Source organism: Tursiops truncatus, chromosome 6 (genome assembly GCF_011762595.2).
Source record: "Tursiops truncatus isolate mTurTru1 chromosome 6, mTurTru1.mat.Y, whole genome shotgun sequence".
Taxonomy (NCBI): Eukaryota; Metazoa; Chordata; class Mammalia; order Artiodactyla; family Delphinidae; genus Tursiops; species Tursiops truncatus.
In genome coordinates this window covers 112,768,191-112,784,738 of record NC_047039.1, presented here as the reverse complement: position 1 = coordinate 112,784,738, position 16,548 = coordinate 112,768,191, and the positions used below count along the sequence as shown (strand labels likewise).

At 64.9% G+C, this 16,548-nt stretch overlaps 1 protein-coding gene across 9 annotated transcripts in view; it reads left to right on the top strand.

Moving 5' to 3' along the window:
• The window catches only part of RXRA (retinoid X receptor alpha), a 99,023-nt gene extending 82,790 nt beyond the window's left edge, over nucleotides 1-16,233 (top strand). For 6 of the 9 annotated variants that reach the window (XM_033858991.2, XM_033858988.2, XM_033858987.2 and 3 more), the window contains 6 exons: nucleotides 1,059-1,312; nucleotides 4,993-5,122; nucleotides 7,030-7,162; nucleotides 8,712-8,803; nucleotides 10,542-10,647; nucleotides 12,278-16,233. In XM_033858991.2, coding sequence (XP_033714882.1) covers nucleotides 1,059-1,312; nucleotides 4,993-5,122; nucleotides 7,030-7,162; nucleotides 8,712-8,803; nucleotides 10,542-10,647; nucleotides 12,278-12,425 — 863 coding nt within the window. In that variant the 3' untranslated portion in view covers nucleotides 12,426-16,233. Of the gene's footprint in view, nucleotides 1-1,058; nucleotides 1,313-4,992; nucleotides 5,123-7,029; nucleotides 7,163-8,711; nucleotides 8,804-10,541; nucleotides 10,648-11,799; nucleotides 11,966-12,277 lie in introns of all 9 variants that reach the window. The other 3 variants (XR_004527176.1, XR_012332757.1, XM_033858992.2) reach the window with 3 other exon arrangements.
• Nucleotides 16,234-16,548: the final 315 nt, after the last annotated feature.

The window sequence follows — 16,548 nt, the reverse complement described above, 5'->3', positions numbered from 1 at the left end:
GGGCAGCCTCTCCCACCCCGCCAGGCCTCCTTTCCCCGGGTCCAGGGCCCTTGGTGTCCCCAGCAGAGGAAGCGGGGGTGTGAGGGCCAGCAGAGGGCGCTGCAGAAGCCCCCGGGAGCCTTCCTGTGTCTTTGCGGGGCTCTGGGTGGGGTCCACAGCCTGGCTCTGGTTCAGCGTCGCCTTGGGCCTGCTGGGTGACCTCCGGGAGGTCTCGGCCCCTCTTGGGAAAGGGCGGCTTGAGCTGCATGGGCTGTGAAGTCGAGGGTCTGTGAACGCCCAGCCGTGGGGTGCCTGGTCCCCTCGGCCTTCCCTCCCACCCGGGTCTCCGCGGGGATGTGTTGGAATGAACCGTTCCTTCTCCGCCTCCTCCCATCAGCTTCTCTCCCTGGGTTCCCAGAAACTAGGCTGCCCCGACTGCAGCATCTGCTCAGGTTCTACCCTCGTGCTGGACCCCCGCACCCGCCCGGCCGGCCCGGGCTGTCCCGTCTCAAGCCTGGGTTTGACCCAGCTTGTGCTCTTCCCCAGCCCCTCTCCTCCCCGCAGCAGAAAGGGACCATCAGAGATCTGCATCTCACCCCATCCTTTTCCTGGGGCACAGTGGACCCTGTTCTCGGCTACACTCCCCACCGTTGCACCCCTTGTTCTGCTCCCTAGCTGACGTGAGAGGCCCTTTCCTCAGCGGCATTTCTGCTCTGGTTCTAGGCCTTGACGCGTGCTACCTCTCGTGCCTGAATTGCTCTCCCTATTTTTCCCGTTCCTTCAATTTCACTGTCACTTTTTCCGGGAAGCCTTCCTGGCTTTGCCTCAGTCCGTAGCCCATCAAAGCCCTTCTCACTCCACGTTGGGATCCCTGTTGAACTGTCAGTTTCCTGAGAGCTGGGTCCCATCTGCCCTGGCCCTGGGCGGGTCCTGGGGTGACCAGTAGGTGAATGAATTAATGAGAGGCGGCGTGTTCTGTTCTCAGAGCGCACAGCCTCCAGGAGGCCAGGCTTGGGGCAGAGAAGGGGGCCGCAGTCTGGCCGGCTCTGAGCAGCATCCTTCTCCCCGGCCCCGGCCAGCTTGTGGGCGCGCTGCTCGGGCCCTGGCGGCGGAGGGGCTGCCGCGGGAGCTGCGGGCTGACTGGAAGCCTCCCCGTGCCTCAGCTGTGCAGGAGGAGCGGCAGCGGGGCAAGGACCGGGCTGAGAACGAGGTGGAGTCTACAAGCAGCGCCAACGAGGACATGCCCGTGGAGAAGATCCTGGAGGCCGAGCTGGCCGTCGAGCCCAAGACCGAGACGTACGTGGAGGCAAACGTGGGGCTGAACCCCAGCTCGGTGAGTGCACCCCCGCCCTGCTCTGGGGACGGTGGCCCCGGCGCGCTCCTGGGAGGGAGACCCCCTCTGTGATGTCCCCAGTCGGGTGGGTGAGGTTTTGGTTGTTTGGCTCAAAGCCCAGGACGTTATGGTAACCTTCAAGCTTCGTGTTGTCTCTGGCCCATCGTCCAGCTGGGTTTCGGGGGTTCTGTGTCTGCCCCAGGTTTGCGGGCAGCGTTAGGTCCAGACTTCATCTATGTCTCCCGTGTGTGGTCGGGGTGGGACCACAGCCCTGTGGCCTGCCCTGAGGTCTCCCCGGCTCACGGTGGCCCAGACGGCACCGGACGCACCTGCCCAGCTCCCTGCCCCAACCCCAGGGCCTTTGCACGTGCCGCTCCCTCTGTTCCTCCTCGGGCTTCAGCCTCGGAGAGGTGTCACTTCCTCGCGGAGCCCCTTTCCCTTTGACCCCCCTGGTGCCCCTGTTCTGTGGGCTCAGCGCCCCTGACGTTACTCTTCACGGCCCCTAGCACGTGGGGGCCACACCGCAGCGTGTGCAGTGGGTTAATTCTCCATCCTTGCCATCAGGCTGTTCCACGGGACCCTGCCCTGCCCGTAGGTGCTCTCACGTGGCCCCCACCCCCATCTCCGAGTGTGAGGGTCCCGTCTCATCTGTGGGGGGTCGCAGGCCGCCCTGCTGCCCCGCACTCTGTGACGCCCCAGGACCACGGCCCCTCTGAGACGCCCGCTTCGGCTGCGTGCCAGGGAAGGCGGGCCCTCTCCTGGGCGCGCCGCCTCTCGGCCTCTCGTAGAATGACTCCCGTCGGCTGTGATGCTCAGCGGTCCGTCTGGTCTGTGGTCCGGCCCGACCCCACGCCCCCTCTCCGGTCCCAGTGCGGGGTGGGGAGGGCTTCACGACTGAGTCGAAACCCCGAAAGAGAAGTCCTGGCCTGCCAGCTTTTGATTTTGTCAAGTAAGGACGTTATTGGGAAGAAAACAAATCTGCCATCTTCTCTCTCCACGAATTCAGAGCAGGCGGAGGGGGGTCTAGGGGACAGGCAGGCGGGCCGGCCAGGCAGCGGGTCTGCCCTCGTGCTGCAGCTTGAGCTGGGCTGGCCTGGGTCCCCCGCTCTGGGGACGGCTTGTTAGGCCCCTTCTCTCGACACCGGCGACACCTCTCTGCCCTGGGGCAGCCTCGGGCCTCTGCCTGGGGATCCCGCTGTCACCTCCTAGCACGGGGAAGGTCCCGCCCTCTCAGGCACGGGCTGGAACTCCAGAAACTGCCGTTGAATGAGGCCTGTTTTGTCTCTGAGCGGGAATCCAGGCTCGGAGAAGTTAAGTACTTGCTGGAGACCACCCTGCGGGACGGAGCAGGGCAGAGCTGGAGCCCCCTCCCCCAGGGCAGCCCCCCAGGCCTAGTCCTGCACCCACTGTGCAGGCAGACGTCGCCCCCAGCTCTAGGCGTGACTGTGCTCACCTACAAGGCCCCGGCCTGCCCGGGAGTGGCTCAGGGTGACAGCCTGTGCCCCGGACCTGCTTTGGGCCCCTTGAGGGCTCGGAGGGAGCCGTTGGCTGGTGCCCAGGGAGAAGGCCCGACCGCTGGGGCTCTCCTCGGGTCTTCCCCACGCCCCCCGCTTCCCCCTGCATGGCTCCCCCATGCCCCCCACCATCAGGCTTGTGCTCTCACCTCGAGGGGCTGCCCTGCGGCGTGGAAGGGCAAGGAGCACGGTCCCCAGGGAGTGCAGCCTGGCCGCAGTGGCTCCGGCGAGAACCTGGCCCTGGCCTCTGGCACGCTAGCTGCTGGGTGTTTCGCTCGTGTGAGTGCCCGTGGCTGCCGCTGTCCATCAGACGGGATGGGGTGGGCGATGCCCGCAGGGTGTCCTGGGCACGTGGTGTCCGGGGCCCAGCGAGTGTGTGGACTTCCGGTTGACGCTCCTGGGAGGTTTGTTGCAGAGCAGGTGGGGGCGGGGGCGCCCAGCGGCTGGTGCCTGTCTGCCCCTCCCCCTGAGGTCCGCGGACCAACTGGCCACGCCCCGCGGCTGCCGCCTCTCCCGGGGTCCCAGGTCCCCTTTCTGCTCGCCTGGCTCTGTCCGCCCCGGTGGCCTCGGTGCCAGTTGGTCACCGGGCCTCCCACGAGAGCCCTCAGCAGGCCCTTCACGGGGCTGGGTTGTTTAGGCTGCGTCATCGGGGGGCGGATGGTTTCTGTCAGGGGAAGCTCTTCCGAGGGGGCCTCCCCCGTGTGGCTGCCTGGCCGTCATGGTTTCTGGAATGAGGGGTTTCCACATCCCGTGCACGGGCCTCGGTCCCGCGGACCAACTGGCCACGCCCCGCGGCTGCCGCCTCTCCCAGGGTCCCAGGTCCCCTTTCTGCTCGCCTGGCTCTGTCCGCCCCGGTGGCCTCGGTGCCAGTTGGTCACCGGGCCTCCCACGAGAGCCCTCAGCAGGCCCTTCACGGGGCTGGGTTGTTTAGGCTGCGTCATTGGGGGGCGGATGGTTTCTGTCAGGGGAAGCTCTTCCGAGGGGGCCTCCCCCGTGTGGCTGCCTGGCCGTCATGGTTTCTGGAATGAGGGGTTTCCACATCCCGTGCACGGGCCTCGGTCCCGCGGACCAACTGGCCACGCCCCGCGGCTGCCGCCTCTCCCGGGGTCCCAGGTCCCCTTTCTGCTCGCCTGGCTCTGTCCGCCCCGGTGGCCTCGGTGCCAGTTGGTCACCGGGCCTCCCACGAGAGCCCTCAGCAGGCCCTTCACGGGGCTGGGTTGTTTAGGCTGCGTCATTGGGGGGCGGATGGTTTCTGTCAGGGGAAGCTCTTCCGAGGGGGCCTCCCCCGTGTGGCTGCCTAGCCGTCATGGTTTCTGGAATGAGGGGTTTCCACATCCCGTGCACGGGCCTCGGTCCCCCCGTCCCCGGGCCCAGAGGTTGTCCACCCGAGCCCCACAGGCTGGAGCCGGGAGCAGCAGGGTGCCGCGGAGGCCGCCCAGGTTTCCTCGTCTCTGAGAATGACCGGGGTGTCCCCTTCTGGCTAGAACTTTCTGGAGGGGCCTCTGATGCACCCTCTCTGAGTGCCACCCCCGAGTCTGGCCTGTGACACGGGGTCACCCGGCCCCAGCCCCCGGGGCTGCGGTGGGGACCGAGTGGGTCGTAGCACGGTGTCCTTCCTGTGGCTGCTAGGACAAGTGACCACAAATCAAGTGCCTAAGACAGCACAGAGTTTAGTGTCTCACGCTTCTCGAGGTCAGAAGGCTGAGCTCAGTGTCCCTGGGCCAAGTCAGGGCATCGGCAGGGCTGGCCCTTCTCGGGGAGAAGCTGCTGCCCGGCCTGTCCCCGCTCTGGAGCTGCCCGCGTTCCTCTGCTCCCGGCCCTTCCTCCGGCTCCGGGGCCGGCAGCGTCTTCCCTCCTCGACCTCGGCCTCCGTCCTCACGCCTTCTCTCCGCTCTGACCTCCTCCCTGCTCCAGTAGGGACCCTCGTGATGGCACTGGGCCCACCCACTTCTTCCAGGGTAACCTCCCATCTCCAAACCCTTAACTTGGCCGCGTCTGCAGAGTCCCCTTTGTCGGGTAAGGTGGCACATTAGCAGGTTCTGGGGTATAGGACGTGGGTGTCACCGGGGGCGTTATTCAGCCGCCACTGCCGGGTAAGGCGTGTGGCGGGACCTGGCCTGGGGCTGCGTTCTCTGCTCGGTGCTCACGCGGTGCCCCTTCCCGCAGCCCAATGACCCCGTCACCAACATCTGCCAGGCGGCCGACAAGCAGCTCTTCACCCTGGTGGAGTGGGCCAAGCGGATCCCACACTTCTCCGAGCTGCCCCTGGACGACCAGGTCATCCTGCTGCGGGCAGGTGAGTGGCCGGGCCTGGCGGGGGCTGGGCAGGCGTGGACAGGAGAGGGGTGGGGGCTTTGCGGCCCCGCGGGTGGGACGCGGCCTTCCTGCTGCTGCGTGGGGCCGCAGGGGAAGGGGCACGGGCCGGGGCTTCTGCTCCGGCACTGCCCACCGCAGCCTGGGCTTCCCTCCCCTCCCTCATAAGGAAGGATTCAGTTTGGGGTCTCTCCTAGTGGCCTTCAGAGGGGTGACGGGCCGTCTGGGGGACCTGTGGAGAGGGAGGGGTGAGCATGTCCAGCAAGGGCTGCCCTCGGGGGGCTGTGTGTTCTGCCTTCTCCCCCGACTGAGGCCGCAGCCCCTTTCCCAGGCTGGGCTTGCGATGCGCGAAGCTGGTGCAAAAACAGCTCGCTCGGTGCTCAGCACACACCCCACGGCCGAACGGGTGGTGAGGGAGATCCTGGGACCTGGGGGTGGGCGGGGGCGGGGGATGGGAGCGGCGGCTTTGGAGTCCCGACGAGGCAGCCGCCCGCCCTCCAGGCCGTTCTCTCATCTGGAAAGTGGGCATGACGGCCTTGCCGCGTGGAAGCCGGTTTCTGCTGGGACGCTGGGGTCCTTGGCGCAAAGCTCCTGCCAGAGAGACAGTAGGGACTGGCCAGCTGGGAGGTGCTGGGCGGGAGCCCCACCCCACCGGTCCATACGTGCGCGCTGGGCCCTGCGGTGTGCACCTGCTGACGCGTGCTCCGGGCCTGTGCTGGGAGCCACAGGAGCATCGGGCCAGCCCAGCGCCTGCTGGGCCCACTCTTGGGGGCAGGAGGACAGGTGGCAGCAGGGTCAGAGGTAGGAAGGGGCTGGGCGGGCCTCAGTGGGGGATGAGAGGGAGAGAGGCAGAGTGATCGCAGAGTGGCAGGTAGGGCAGGCGCTGGGGGGCTGGTCCGGCCCCTCGCAGAGCTCTGGTCCTTGGCCCTGGTGTTTGGCCAGCGGGGTGTCCCTCGCGCTGAACCTGGGGGCGGGGAGAGCCCGTGCCCAGAGGAGTTTTCACTCTGGGGCACAAAACCCAACACCCAGAGCCGTCAGACCCGCAGGGATTGGGAAAGTCTGGGACCCGGGGTCGGAGGGCGTTCTGATTCACTGACCAGGCAGCGCCTTCCTCTCCCTGGGCCTCAGTTTTCCTCTGTATGAAACGGGGCCGATACTTGCTCTGTGGGGTTGAATCAGCATTCAGTGGGATGATCCTTGTGATACTGGCAGCCGCCAGCCCAGAACCTTCGGGGCACTCAGGAGTGGTGGCTGGGACGGTCACTAGTGACAGTCCTGTGGGACGATTCATGCTGTTCAGTTATAGGGTCATCGAGACACTTGCTCACAGAATCGCTTCCATCCGTCTCTGTAGCCCTTGCGCCTGCGCTGGGCGCGCCAGGGCCTCATGTAGAGAGAGCGGCGAGTTGGCCTTTGGCTCTAAACACCCCTTGTTTCAGCTCAATAATTTGCCGATTTGTGGCATCCACAAAATGTCAGCCTCTGGGAGTTTGCCGTGGGGGGCCAGACTGGCGGCAGCTGCTCCAGGGCCGCCTGGAGAGGGTCCTGGGAGCTCCCTTGTGCTCCGTGGCGCAAGCGTCTGGCACTCACAGAGACAGACTTCCTTGGCACCCTAGCTGGGGAGCCTGGGTTAAGCTACGCTACAGGACATGCTCTGTGCAGGACTTCTCAGGGCCTTTACTGCACGCGCTGTAGAGGCATCCCCCAAACGTCCATGCTCGGGAACTTCCTTTCTGTGGAACGGTCATGGGCTCGGGGTTTCATGGAGCCCACTTTGGGAACCGTGGCTTGGGAGGGTGAGAGCTGCCTCTGGGGGGCCCAACGGGGGTCGGGGGCAGGGCAGCCCGGGGGTCTGGAGACAGCAGTGACCGTGTGTTCTCCCCGCCGCAGGCTGGAACGAGCTGCTCATCGCCTCCTTCTCCCACCGCTCCATAGCCGTGAAGGACGGCATCCTCCTGGCCACCGGGCTGCACGTCCACCGCAATAGCGCCCACAGCGCGGGGGTGGGCGCCATCTTTGACAGGTGGGGGCCCAGCCCAGCCCACGGCCGTGACCTGCTTGGCCTTTGTCCTGTTCACGAGGGTTACACTTGCGGAGATACAGAGACGTGCAAGGACTGAGGTTAAAATCCCTCCGGGGACCCCCGACAGCCGCAGCTGACGTTTTTGGTTTACTTTTCTCCAAGTATGTTTTCAAGTCCTGCCTATGGGAAGGAAAGCTGCCGTATTTTTAATGCAAAGGTAGACTGTGCCGTAGGTACTGTTCTGTGCTGCTGTCATGTCGGATGCGGCGGAGACTCTTACGAGCTGAGACTAAAAGCATCGCGGCGCCTGTGAGCCCGCGCGCACCCTGTCCCCGGGTGCCCGGCTGCATCTCAGCGCTGCTTCTGGCGTGTCCCCGGTGGAGACACCGCTCTCTGCCCCTCGGCACACAGCCGGGGGGCCAGTGCTGGGTAGTGGGTAGGGGGCTCCGTTCAAGTACCTCCAGAATCATGGCCCACCTGCGCTGCACCAGGCAGGGCGGACGGGAGCTACTCATTCCTGTCTCTGGGCCTTGCCTAAGAGCCCGGAGGACCTGGGGACCTGGGTGTCAGCTCAGCCAGCCGGAGTGGGAAGGGCTGGGGAGGGGCGTCCCAGGGTCCCTCGGGTGTGGGGGGCGTGGCACAGGAGTGGTGAGTGGGAAGGAGCGGGTGGCAGGGCGTGGGGGGTGGGGATGGTGGTGGGAGGGGTCCCAGGCGAGCCCCCGAGTACAGGAGCCTTGACGTTAGAGGGGAGCAGCAGAAGCCCCTCCTGTAGCCCCCCGGGGATAAATGTGGGAGCCTGCTGCCCCGTGGGACAGCTCAGGGAGAACAGAGGGGCACCGCGTACCGTGGGCAAGCACTGGTTTAGACAGTGTAGGGATGTGTCTTTGCCGCAGGACGTTTCAGGGCCTTTAACGAGCTCGTGTACAGTAGTGCCACCCAAAGGGGCTGTGGAGCGCGGGCTTTGCTGCCCACAGACGGCTTCTTGGAGAGCACGTCCCCTGGGGGCATGTTTAGAAGTGCGGCCCCAGTCACGCACCCAGCTGACAGCTCTGTGCTTCCAGCTGCTAGAGAGGGGACGGTGATGGGAATGTAATAAGTGGCCGGTGTCGGGAAGTGGAACGGAGCCCGCTCCGGCTGCAAGGAAGGAGCCGGGAAGCCCAGGAGCTGGGGAAATGCCTTCCCGCGGGCGGGCTCCGGGGAGTGGCAGGAATGCGGCGCTCAGGCCGCCGTGTGTGGCCTGCATCCCCGTGGGGCGTGTGGCTGTGGGCTTTGCCCTGGACGTGCGGGGCCTTGGCTCGCCCGGCTGTCACGAGGCTCCTCTTTAGTCTCTGGCCCCCCAGGATAAAATCCCATTCGCAGACCTTGAGGAAGAGGCATGGCGCCCCCGGGGCGGGATGGGACAGGCTGGGCAGCTCCCCCGGTCTCCTGGCTCTTCTCAGCTGCCCTCCAGGCCCACAGCGGGCCTCCCGAGCGCTTTGGGGTTCCTGGCGGGTCCTGTGAGGGCCGTGGTCTGACTTGGGACGTCGGCATTTGCCCGCTTCCCCCGCAGGGTGCTGACGGAGCTGGTGTCCAAGATGCGGGACATGCAGATGGACAAGACGGAGCTGGGCTGCCTGCGCGCCATCGTCCTCTTCAACCCTGGTACTGCCTTCCTGCCGCTTCACCTGCTGTCCAGGCCCAGGTGTCAGCCCGCCTGGGGGACTAGAGGCCCCGGGCTCTCTTCCCCGCCCCGCTGCTCACGGGCGCTGCAGCGTCGGCGACCCGCCCCTTCTCCGAGCCTCGGTGTCTCCCTTACGAGGGGGGCACAGCCGTGCCACCTTCTTCCCAAGGCCCTCGTGAAGGTCGGACAAGGCTTGCGCAGCCGAGCTCATCCTCTGCGGTTTGGTGAGGGCTCTGGCCGGGCCTTTGGGCGCTGTGTCCAAAGCGAGGCCCCACTCGCACCGGCATCCTGGGCTCCAGAGGAGATGGCCTCTTCGCGCGCTTCTGCTGCCGGAGTTCTGGAGCCCGGATGTTTTGGGGGTGGACGGGGACACCGGGGGCAGGTTTGGGGCTGCTGAGGGCTTCTAGGGGGAGGTGCAGGGAACTGACCAGGCGGTGGGAGGATGGGACGGCCCTAGGGGTCACGGGCCCTGACTCCTTGCCCTCCACCGGCTCCAGTGCTGAGGGCCGGGCCGGGGTGGAGATGGAGTCCGCTCGTGGGGGACAGCCCGTTGCCAGGGACGTGTGTTCCCCAGCTTTGTGCTCGAGCCCGTGACCCTGCCAGCATGGGAGGCTGAGCCATGTGTCTCGGCCCTGCCTGGCGGGATCCCCATTGAAGTCGTGCGTGGCTTGGCTCCTGGCTCTGGTTCATCTGTTGGGGCCCAGGCGTGGGGTTGCTGGGCACAGAAGGGAGATGTCCAGGGCTGGCAGAGCCCCAGGGCCTGGGGGAGCCCAGTTGCAGCGGAGCCTGGCATGTTCCCAAGGTGCCCAGGACCCCGGGCCACCATGGCATTCACACTGGGCCGCAGTGCTCCTACTGGGACATCAGCCAGCCAGGGCAGGGCCGATGTGGGACCCCCCTGGTCTGGGACTTACAGGCCAACCGACAGCAGTCCTGTTCCGTGGCTGAGCCCCGGACGCTGCGTCAGCTTCAGACCAGCAGCAGGGAGGCTCTAGCCTCTGCCCCCTGAGCCACTAGGACGGACCATGCCTGGCTGGGGCCAGACTCAGGGCTGTGTGAGCCCACATCCAGATGCGCAGTGGTGGCTGCTGTCCGGGGGCAGCGGGGAGAGAGAGAGAGAGGCTCGTCCAATGTCAGCTTGCTGGGCAACTTCAGGAGATGAAGAAGCCCAGGGGGCTTATTAGCAAAGCTTTGCCCGGCCGGGGGGCTCTCGGTGCCTCGGAGAGAGGCCCGTGACGGCTCACCAGGATGAGCCGGGCGGCCCGTGCTTCTAAGCCTCACCCCTGGGCCCTGGGGGCTTTGGCGACGCTGGTCCCAGGGATCTCCGTCCACAGGCAGAGCCTTCCAGCCTGGACTCCTGCCGCCAGGGTCCCAGGGCTCGGGATGGCTTCAGGGCCCCCCAGAGCGTGGGTCTGGCTCTTCCAGGTACAAGAGGGTTTGGGGCCTTCATCTCGCTCCAGGGGGCTGAGACCCGATGCAGCAGAGGCCTCTGGAGGCCACGCGGTTGCCATGGTAACCAGGAGCCGCCCCGGGGGCAGGCGCGTCCCACTTTACGGATGGGCTGAGTGGCAGGAGGTCAGGGGACTGGCCCAAGGTCAAGTGGCCAGCAAGCAAGCGGTAGGGCCAGGGCTCGAGCAGCCTCGTCTGAGTCGGGGCTCTCGGCCCCTGGGGCAGGTTCCCCGGGCAGGGCTCTCACCTGCGGCCCCTGCTCCCTCACAGACTCCAAGGGGCTCTCGAACCCGGCCGAGGTGGAGACGCTTCGCGAGAAGGTCTACGCGTCCCTGGAGGCGTACTGCAAACACAAGTACCCCGAGCAGCCAGGAAGGTGAGCCTCGGCCCAGCCTCTGCCTGGACGGACCTCGGGGTCTCTTTGCAGACCCCCCGCCCGGGGCAGGACCCCGCCACCAGCCCTTCAGACCCTCTTGTGGATTAGAAGGCGACACCCTGCCTTCACCCAGGGCAGTGGGGGATTGAGGCGCTCTCCCGGCCTCAGCGGGCACGCTCTCACGCTTCCTTGTAGCCCCACCAAAAAGACGGGCCCAGCGCGGGCACACAGTAGGTGCTTGTCGCTGTAAAGCACGTGAACGAAGTCAGTGCCTTCCTCCGCCTGCCAAAGGGAACCGCTAGAGGTGGGGGCCTGGCGTGCTCACCCCTAGCAGGGAAGGGCGCCAGCACACAGTAGGTGGTTTATAGGCGTATGCAGAGTAGATGGCCGTGGTCTGCAGACCTGCCCGTCTCTCCTGGCCGACTGTGGGCCCCGGAAGGGCTGGAATTGTCTCCCTTCTGGGTCCACAGTGCCGGGCGCGCCGTGGGCGTCCAGGAGAAGGGGAAGCATCAGTGACTTCACGGCATCCGAATCTGCTGTCCTGATTCTGCCCCCTCCCTCTCCCGCTGGCCGCCCCGCCGACTGGCACACACGGGCCACACAGGGTTAACTGTCTTGCTCAGCCTCATCTGGTTTGGTTTAGAGTGAAACTTCCCGGAGGAGGATGAGAGGAGGGGTGGCAGGCCCGCCTGTTTTTCCTGGCTTCCCGCCCTAGCCCATCTGGCCAGCTCAGCAGAAAACAGCTCGTTCTCTGGCCCTGTTCCAGCCTCTAAGCTGCGTTTCTGCCTTTAAAACGCGGGTAGTGTTGCAGCCAAGCACGGGGCTTTCCCCCCTGAAATACAGACACTGTTAATAATTAATGAGGCCCTGGGACCCCTGGAGGGGCATGTGGAGAGACCAGGCAGCACGTGGGATGGGGACGGCATGGGGGACAGATGTGGATGTCGCTGGAGGGACATGTGGCCCCGTCACCCCCCCCCACGGCAACTGTCCTTGGCAGCGGGGCCACTAAGCCTGGCGTCCCTTTTCCAAGAGGCTCCCAAAGTCTTCCTGTGTTCCTCCCCCACCCAGCGTCCTCCCCAGAAACTCCCCAGGGGGTGGGCACGGACCGAGGCGCCTCCTTCTCTCCCACCCGCCCTGTCTGGGCGTCAGGTGCCTCTGGCCGAGCTCTTTCTGGGGAAGGTGGGCCCTGGCGTGGGGCCCCCTGGAGGCTGGTCCTTGCTGAGAAGGGCTTGTTGGCGCTCAGACCTGCTCCCAGATCAGGAGCGGCTCAGAAGTGGCTTCACCTTTGGCGCCCCTGCAGCCAGGGGCATTGCTGGTACTCAGATCTCTTCTCGTAGCCCTTCTTCCTGCTTAAAATCCTACTGTGGCTGCCTCTTGCGCTGGAGAAAGCTCACGTGTCGTAGCTTCCCCACGAAGCCCCGTCCAGCCTGCCCCAGCCCGGCCACTGTCTCGCCACTGGACCTTCATCCTGGATCTCCACCCTGGGGGGCTCCTGCCGCGGCAGCCTCAGGGGGATGGGGCAGTGAGCCTGGTCCCTTCCCCAGGGGGCCGCTGGGCGCCGGGACGGAGGGTGGGAGGGCCCGCCCTGCCCGCCCTGCCCGCCCCTCACGCGGCTCCCGTCCCGCAGGTTTGCAAAGCTGCTACTTCGTCTGCCGGCCCTGCGCTCCATCGGCCTCAAGTGCCTGGAACACCTCTTCTTCTTCAAACTCATCGGGGACACGCCCATCGACACCTTCCTCATGGAGATGCTGGAAGCCCCGCACCAAATGACTTAGGCCCCCGGCCGTTCTTCGCACTCGCCGGTCCGGCCGCCCCGCCCGGCTGCCAGCAGCTCTTCTCAGCCGAGCCTGCCCCGCCCCTCCTCTGCCTGGATGTTTGGACTTGGGGGCGTGGCCTGTCACTGCTAAGCCTGAGATGCGCTGCCACCCTCGTCGTTTTCAGTACTACTCGACTGGACCGGGCAGTGGCCATGCTGGGGTGGCGGCCGGAGTGGCAGGAACTGGTGTGAGCCCCGGGGGAGCCCGGGCGGCTCACGGGGTCTCAGGCCCCCGCCCCCGGAGCTGCAGCGGTCAGAGGGTGGCTTTGTTCCGTCACTGTTTTGTTGTCGCGAGGTCCTCTGTTTGCAGGGATCCCTCTGCCTCCTGTGTGTGCTGGCAACCTGCCAGCCCGGCCTCACCCACAATCGGGAGGAGGGGACAGGTGGGGGGGTTGGCATTTCATTGCAAAAGACTCCACCTGCCCCCTGGGAAGACGGGAGGGGCTCTGGGGCAAGCAGCCTTGTCTCCCCTCAGAATGAAGGGTGAGCAACCCCTGTTTCCAAAGATGACTTTCAGCTTTGTCCCCGAGCCAGTCAGAACAGAAGCTGACCTCTGTGCAGGGTTTTGGGGCCACCTCAAGGCTGCAGGGACTGGAGTCACCTGCCCACCCCACCCCACCTCATTTCTCTCTTTGCATCGTCCTGGTTTCAGCTTCTTGTCCCACATGGTCCTGTCTAGCCCTGGGTAACCAACCCTCACCCCGCCCCCAAATCTTGCAGTCTGTGCCCAGGGCCAAGGCTGACCCCAGTCCCCAGTCCTGGAGGGCTAGCCTGGTCTCTGGCCCTCCTGGAAGCACTGGAGGGCCATGCCGACCTGGGCTCTGCTGACCTCTCAAGGGCAGAGGTCATCACCAAGGAGGCCCACAGGGACGGGAGGAGAGGAGAGTCACTTTCCCCAGAGGGTCTTCGGGCAGCTGTGCACGTTGAAGGAGGGACTTGTGGGCGCATGGCTCGGGGCACGGGGCAGAAGGTCCATTCTGGAACGCTCTGGGTAGGGAGGCCCCTTCGCTGGCTGTTCTGTCCAGAGGACTCTTGGGGTCAGGAACCGTTGAGTGCCAGCACCCTTGGGCCGGGGCTGGATGCCCCTCGGGGACAGCCAGCCTGGCTGTTGTCTTGGCCAGCTGATGGAGCCCTTGTGGGAGCTCCATCAACACCTGCTCTGGTTGAGGGCACCCCACCCAGCCCTGCACCCACCCCTGAACCTTTCACCCACCCCAGGCAGGCAGGCCCTCTGCCCCTGGGGCGGGGGCGGGGGCAGGGTCTCTCAGGTTGAACTGGCCTCTTTTGCACTGTAATGCCCTCCCTTTGGTCTGAGTACTTTCCATTTGCATGCCTCGTACTCCATGAACCCAGCATTTGTCAGTGGGGGGGGGGGGGGGGGCTGAACCGGGCCGGGGGCCTGGGGACCCAGGAGTAGGGGTTGGGGAGGAGAGTCCTGTCTTCTCAGCCCATGAAGGGGATGCTCTGCGGTGCCTGTCTTCTTCCCGCCACTCCCCACCAGAGAGGCCCCAGAGCGGGGGTGGGCATGGGGGCTGTGGGTGCCCTCCCCCCGAGTCTGTTCCCCCGGGTGCTGCAAGGGTGCCCCTGGGGCTGGAAGGGGAGATGCCGGCCTCCAGGCCTCTAGGGAGGACGGGGTCCATTCTTTGCCCTCCAGGGTCTGGCCCGAGCTAAGCGTGAGGCACCTGGACAGAAGATGTGGAAGCTTCCACAAACACGTCCTTTCTCTGGCACCCCACCCCGCCCTTAACGTGGTGGCCCAGGCGAGGCGTCCCCTGCCACACAGGCACCCCCAGCCCCGTCCACCATCTGAGGCAGAGATGGGGCGAGCCCACGCCTGCCTAGTTGTCCCTCTTCCCAGATCTCCCTGCAAGTCTTGGCACCCTTTGGGGGCATGCTTGTGTCAGGCAGAGGGACGCCGGCACCCTCAGGGGCCTCCCTCTGGGACCCCCTCCCCCTGGGAACGTGGACCGCCCCGCGGCCCGCCACCCCGGTGCCTTCTGTAGCCAGATGCACCCTGTCCACGCCCAGCCCCCTCCCGCTGCCCTGGACCCCTCGGGAACGTGATGGCTCCAGTGGGAAAGACCCAGGATGGAGCGCTTTGCTGGGGGGTCAGCCTCGTGGGCTGACTGCCCGTAAAGCACTGAGGTCCCCAGGCCACCCCCTCCCAAAGCCGGAAACTCCCTGGCCCCTCGCCGCTCAGCCTTCGTGGCCCCGCCGGCACGGCAGCGTCTCGGGCTCTTGGGGGCTGCCCGTTCATCTTCTCCTCGGTCCGCTGTCATCGATGTTGTCATGCAGTGCTGTTTGTTTGAAAGATGATGGTGGGGAAACGGCACATTACTCAGTAGAGAGGTAGGATTTTTATTTAACCAGACCTTCAGTAGTATTACCAATCTGGTTCAACTAAGGTGATTTTTTGTAATTATTATTATTATTATTATTATTTTGGTGGGACAATCTTTAATTTTCTAAAGATAGCACTAACATCAGCTCACTAGCCATCCTGTGCCCGTCCCCGCCTGCTGGGCGCTTCCGGCACGTCCCCTCCCTGCTTGGACATCAGATGGGCCTCCCGAGGCCGAGGAGTGAAGACGACCACGCCCCGGGTTTGGAAGGTGTTGGCAAAGCCAGACTCCGGCTCGTCCCCCGTCAGGCGTCTCCTTGGAAGCTGGCCTGCCCGGGGACGTCCGCCCAGATGACTCCCGGGTCAGCCCCTGGCCCTCTCGTCCCCCGGGGGTGGGGGGGAAGACGGCGCCACACTCGCCGTGTTCCGGAAGGATTCGGGCTGGCAGGCCGGTGGCCAGTGCCGGAGACCATGCCGAGCTTCCTCCACCGGCTGGAACGTGCAGCCAGTGGATAATCAGCTGATGTCGTCCCCATCACGGAATTCGGTCCCTGCCCACGCAGGTGTGTGGTGTACAATGTACCTGCTGTACAGAGACCCTGTGTGCACAGACCTGCTTGCCATCCACACACACGTACCAGTTACCAGCGTTTTCTGTTTATTTTTAATCAAGACTTTCCTCCCCCCCCCACCCCCCGTTTTCCTACAGATTTGCTTCATGTAAGCAAGTACGTAAGGACCCCTCCTTTGGTGAAATCCGGGTTCGAATGGATATCTCGTGGCAAGGAGATGCATCTATTTTAAGATGCTTTGGAGCAAACAGGTTTAGCCGTTCCCAGTCCTTAGAATGCCTTAGCCGGGATGCGTAGCTCACACTTAGAGAGGATGACAAATACGTACAGAGAAGAGAGATGTCTAAAGCATCGGGAAAGGTAGAAAAAAATCTATTTTTGTACAAATGTAATTTTATCCCTCATGTATACTTGGAGGATGTGGCGGGGAGGGGGGACTTGTTTCTGCTTTCAGAGATTGAGGCGAAAGCTTTCTGAGTCAACGTTGGCACGCAAGGTGGAGCGGAGGAGGGAGCTCTCGGGACGGGGCACGGGCTTCAGACGAAACCGCTGCACACAGATGTTTTCTTTCTGGGGCAGGAAGGTGGGCCTGAAACTTTCAAGGGTTTTCTTCCCCTTTCGAGTAATTTCTAAGCCTTGCTCTGTTCTGTCCCTGTTGCCAGCTGGCCTTCCCGAGACTCTGTGACTGTGAAATTACTTCCCCACGTGATTGTTCTCGAAAACTTCGCGGCCGCAGGTGCCGGGGATGCACGAACAATGGTGTTAGAATTGTGGAAAAGAGAAACTCAAAGCCAAACGTGAGAGGAGAAACAAACAAAACATGAGTGTTTAAAAATACATCCCCATTCAGTTTGCCTCTGTGCTGATGGGGTTTTCCTGTCGGTCTGGAAGTCAGCCACGCCGGGGGCTTCCGGCCACCCTGGAGGGGGAGGGCCTGCCGGCCTCGCCCTGACCTGGGCCGGGTCCACACCAGGTGCCCCAACTGCACCCCGGACGGCGGTGTCGGCCTGTCCAGGATGGTGAGGCTGCGCCCTGGGCCCCCCCCCGGGCCCTTTCTCCTCCTGGGTCTGCTCCGGTCGCAGAGCTCCCGGGAGCCTGCCTCTGGGTCTGGGCCGCGTCCAGAGGCCTCCCGAGAGGGCTGCCCTCAGCGTCCGAGGGGCCAGGTGTGG